The following is a 2519-nucleotide window of genomic DNA, read 5'->3' on the forward strand; positions in this document are numbered from 1 at the left end:
AGCCAGGATGGTCTCGATCTCCTGACCTCGTGATCTGCCTGTCTCGGCCTCCCAAAGTGCTGGGATTACAGGCGTGAGCCACCGCGCCCGGCCTTGTCCTTATGTTTCTTGTGCTCTCTGTGTGCAGGGTGGGTCGGGGGCTCTTGTCTGTGGATGGATGGGACACGTCTGACCCTCACCTGACTGAAAACCTTCCCTCCCTTCTTCCTCACAGGCACGGCTGCCTGTCCTAACGGCAGCTTCCACTGCACCAACACTGGCTATAAGCCCCTGTATATCCCCTCCAACCGGGTCAACGATGGTGTTTGTGGTAAGTGACGATGCACCAGGATTCTGGAAAGGTGGTAGAGGGAGGGAGGGTGGAGGCACTGCCAGGTCTGATCTCGGCTTCTGCCTCTGCCACAGACTGCTGCGATGGAACAGACGAGTACAACAGCGGCATCGTCTGTGAGAACACCTGCAAGTATGTGGGTGACAGTACCCCTCCCATCACCCCACTCCACGACTTTGCCTGGCTCCACTCAGTGAATCAGGCCCGCTCTCTCTCTGCTTTTCTGTATCGGGTGCTCTGTCTGTGCCAGGTGCCTTGTAAATCCTAATCCCCACCTTTCCCTCTAGTCTGGAAGCAGGTAGGATTGTTTCCCAATTCAACAGATGGGGGAACTCCAGTTTAGAAAGGGAAATGCGGTGGCTCAAGCCTGTAATCCCAGCACTTTGGGAGGCCGAGACGGGTGGATCACGAGGTCAGGAGATTGAGACCATCCTGGCTAACATGGTGAAACCCCGTCTCTACTAAAAACACAAAAAATTAGCCGGGCGAGGTGGCGGGCGCCTGTAGTCCCAGCTACTAGGGGTAAACCCGGGAGGCGGAGCTTGCAGTGAGCTGAGATCCGGCCACTGCACTCCAGCCTGGGCGACAGAGCGAGACTCCGTCTCAAAAAAAAAGTAAGGGAAATGACTTCCCCAGGGTCACATAGGAGAGAGCAGAGCTGGCACTTGGACTCTAAACTTTCCATTGTCACAATCTGCAGCAGGCCCTGAAAACCTACACACCCACAGGCAGATAAAGTATACAACAGAAGGAGGCCAGGCGCCGTGGCTCACGCCTGTAATCCTAGCACTTTGGGAGGCTGAGGCGGGCAGTTCACGAGGTCAGGAGATCCAAACCATGGTGAAACCCCGTCTCTACTAAAAATACAAAAAAATTAGCCGGGTGTGGTGGCAGGTGCCTGTAGTCCCAGCTACTCGGGGGTGCTGAGGCAGGAGAATGGCATGAACCTGGGAGGCGGAGCTTGCAGTGAGCCGAGATCGCACCACTGCACTCCAGCCTGGGCGGCAGAGCGAGACTCCGTCTCTCACACACACACAAAAAAGTATACAACAGAAGGAGACTGAGTATGAGACAATAAGGAGGGATGGGGATTGTGGCATCTAGAGGAACAGCAGTTCTCAATTCCTGCCAACTGATCCTTTTATAGTTCATAAGCACGATGATTTATTTTTATTTATTTATTTATTTTTGAGACGGGGTCTCACTCTGTCGCCCAGGCCGGAGTGCAATGGCGTGATATCAGCTCACTGCAAACTCTGCCCTCTGGGTTCAAGCAATTCTCACGCCTCAGCCTCCCAAGTAGCTGGGAATACAGGTGTGCCCCACCGTGCCCGGCTAACTTTTATGTTTTTAGTAGAGATGGGGTTTCACCATGTTGGCCAGGCTGGCCTCGAACGCCTGACCTCAGGTGATCTGCCCACCTCAGCCTCCCGCTGAGGTGCTAAGCCACCGTGCTTGGCCACAATGATTAGTTTTTTATGCACGTGTGAGAGATGTGCCTCCCTTAAACCTTGTTGCGACCTTGGCACGTTACCTGTCTGACATGAAAAAATAAAAATAAGGCCCAGCTCATGGTGGCTCATGCTTATAATCCCAGCGTTTTGGGAGGCCGAGAGAGGAAGATTGCTTGAGCCCAGGAGTTTGAGACCAGCCTGGGCAAAAGAGCGAGACCCTATCTCTGTAAGAAGTAAAAAAAAAAATTAAAAGTAAAAATAAAAATTGGAAATTATAATTTAAAAAATTACTGGTTGGGCATGTGGCTCACACCTGTAATCCCAGCACTTTGGGAGGCTGAGGCGAGAGGATCACCTGAGCCCAGGAGTTTGAGACCAGTCTGGGCAACACAGTGAGACCCATCTCGCTGAAAAAAAATTTTTTTTTGAGACAGAGTCTAACTCTGTTGCCCAGGCTGGATGGAGTGCAGTGGTGCCATCTCGGCTCACTGCAGCCTCTGCCTCCCGGGTTCAAGCGATTCCTCTGCCTCAGCCTCCTGAGTAGCTGGGACTACAGGCACCCATCACCACACCTGGCTAATTTTTGTATTTTTAGTAGAGACAGTGTTTCATCATATTGGCCAGGCTGGTCTTGAACTCCTGACCTCGTGATCCACCCGCCTTGGCCTCCCAAAGTGCTGGGATTACAGGTGTGAGCCACCGCGCCAGGCTGAAATTTTTTTTTTTTTTTTTTT

At 52.4% G+C, this 2519-nt stretch overlaps 1 protein-coding gene across 4 annotated transcripts in view; it reads left to right on the forward strand.

Moving 5' to 3' along the window:
* Nucleotides 1–2519, forward strand: part of PRKCSH (protein kinase C substrate 80K-H) — a 16011-nt gene that overhangs the window by 2486 nt on the left and 11006 nt on the right. For all 4 annotated transcript variants that reach the window (XM_011971366.1, XM_011971364.1, XM_011971368.1 and 1 more), the window contains exons 4-5: nt 215–310; nt 406–463. In XM_011971366.1, the coding sequence (XP_011826756.1) occupies nt 215–310; nt 406–463 (154 nt within the window). The remainder of the gene's footprint in view (nt 1–214; nt 311–405; nt 464–2519) is intronic.

This window comes from Mandrillus leucophaeus, unplaced genomic scaffold (genome assembly GCF_000951045.1).
Source record: "Mandrillus leucophaeus isolate KB7577 unplaced genomic scaffold, Mleu.le_1.0 Scaffold1217, whole genome shotgun sequence".
NCBI classification, from domain to species: Eukaryota; Metazoa; Chordata; class Mammalia; order Primates; family Cercopithecidae; genus Mandrillus; species Mandrillus leucophaeus.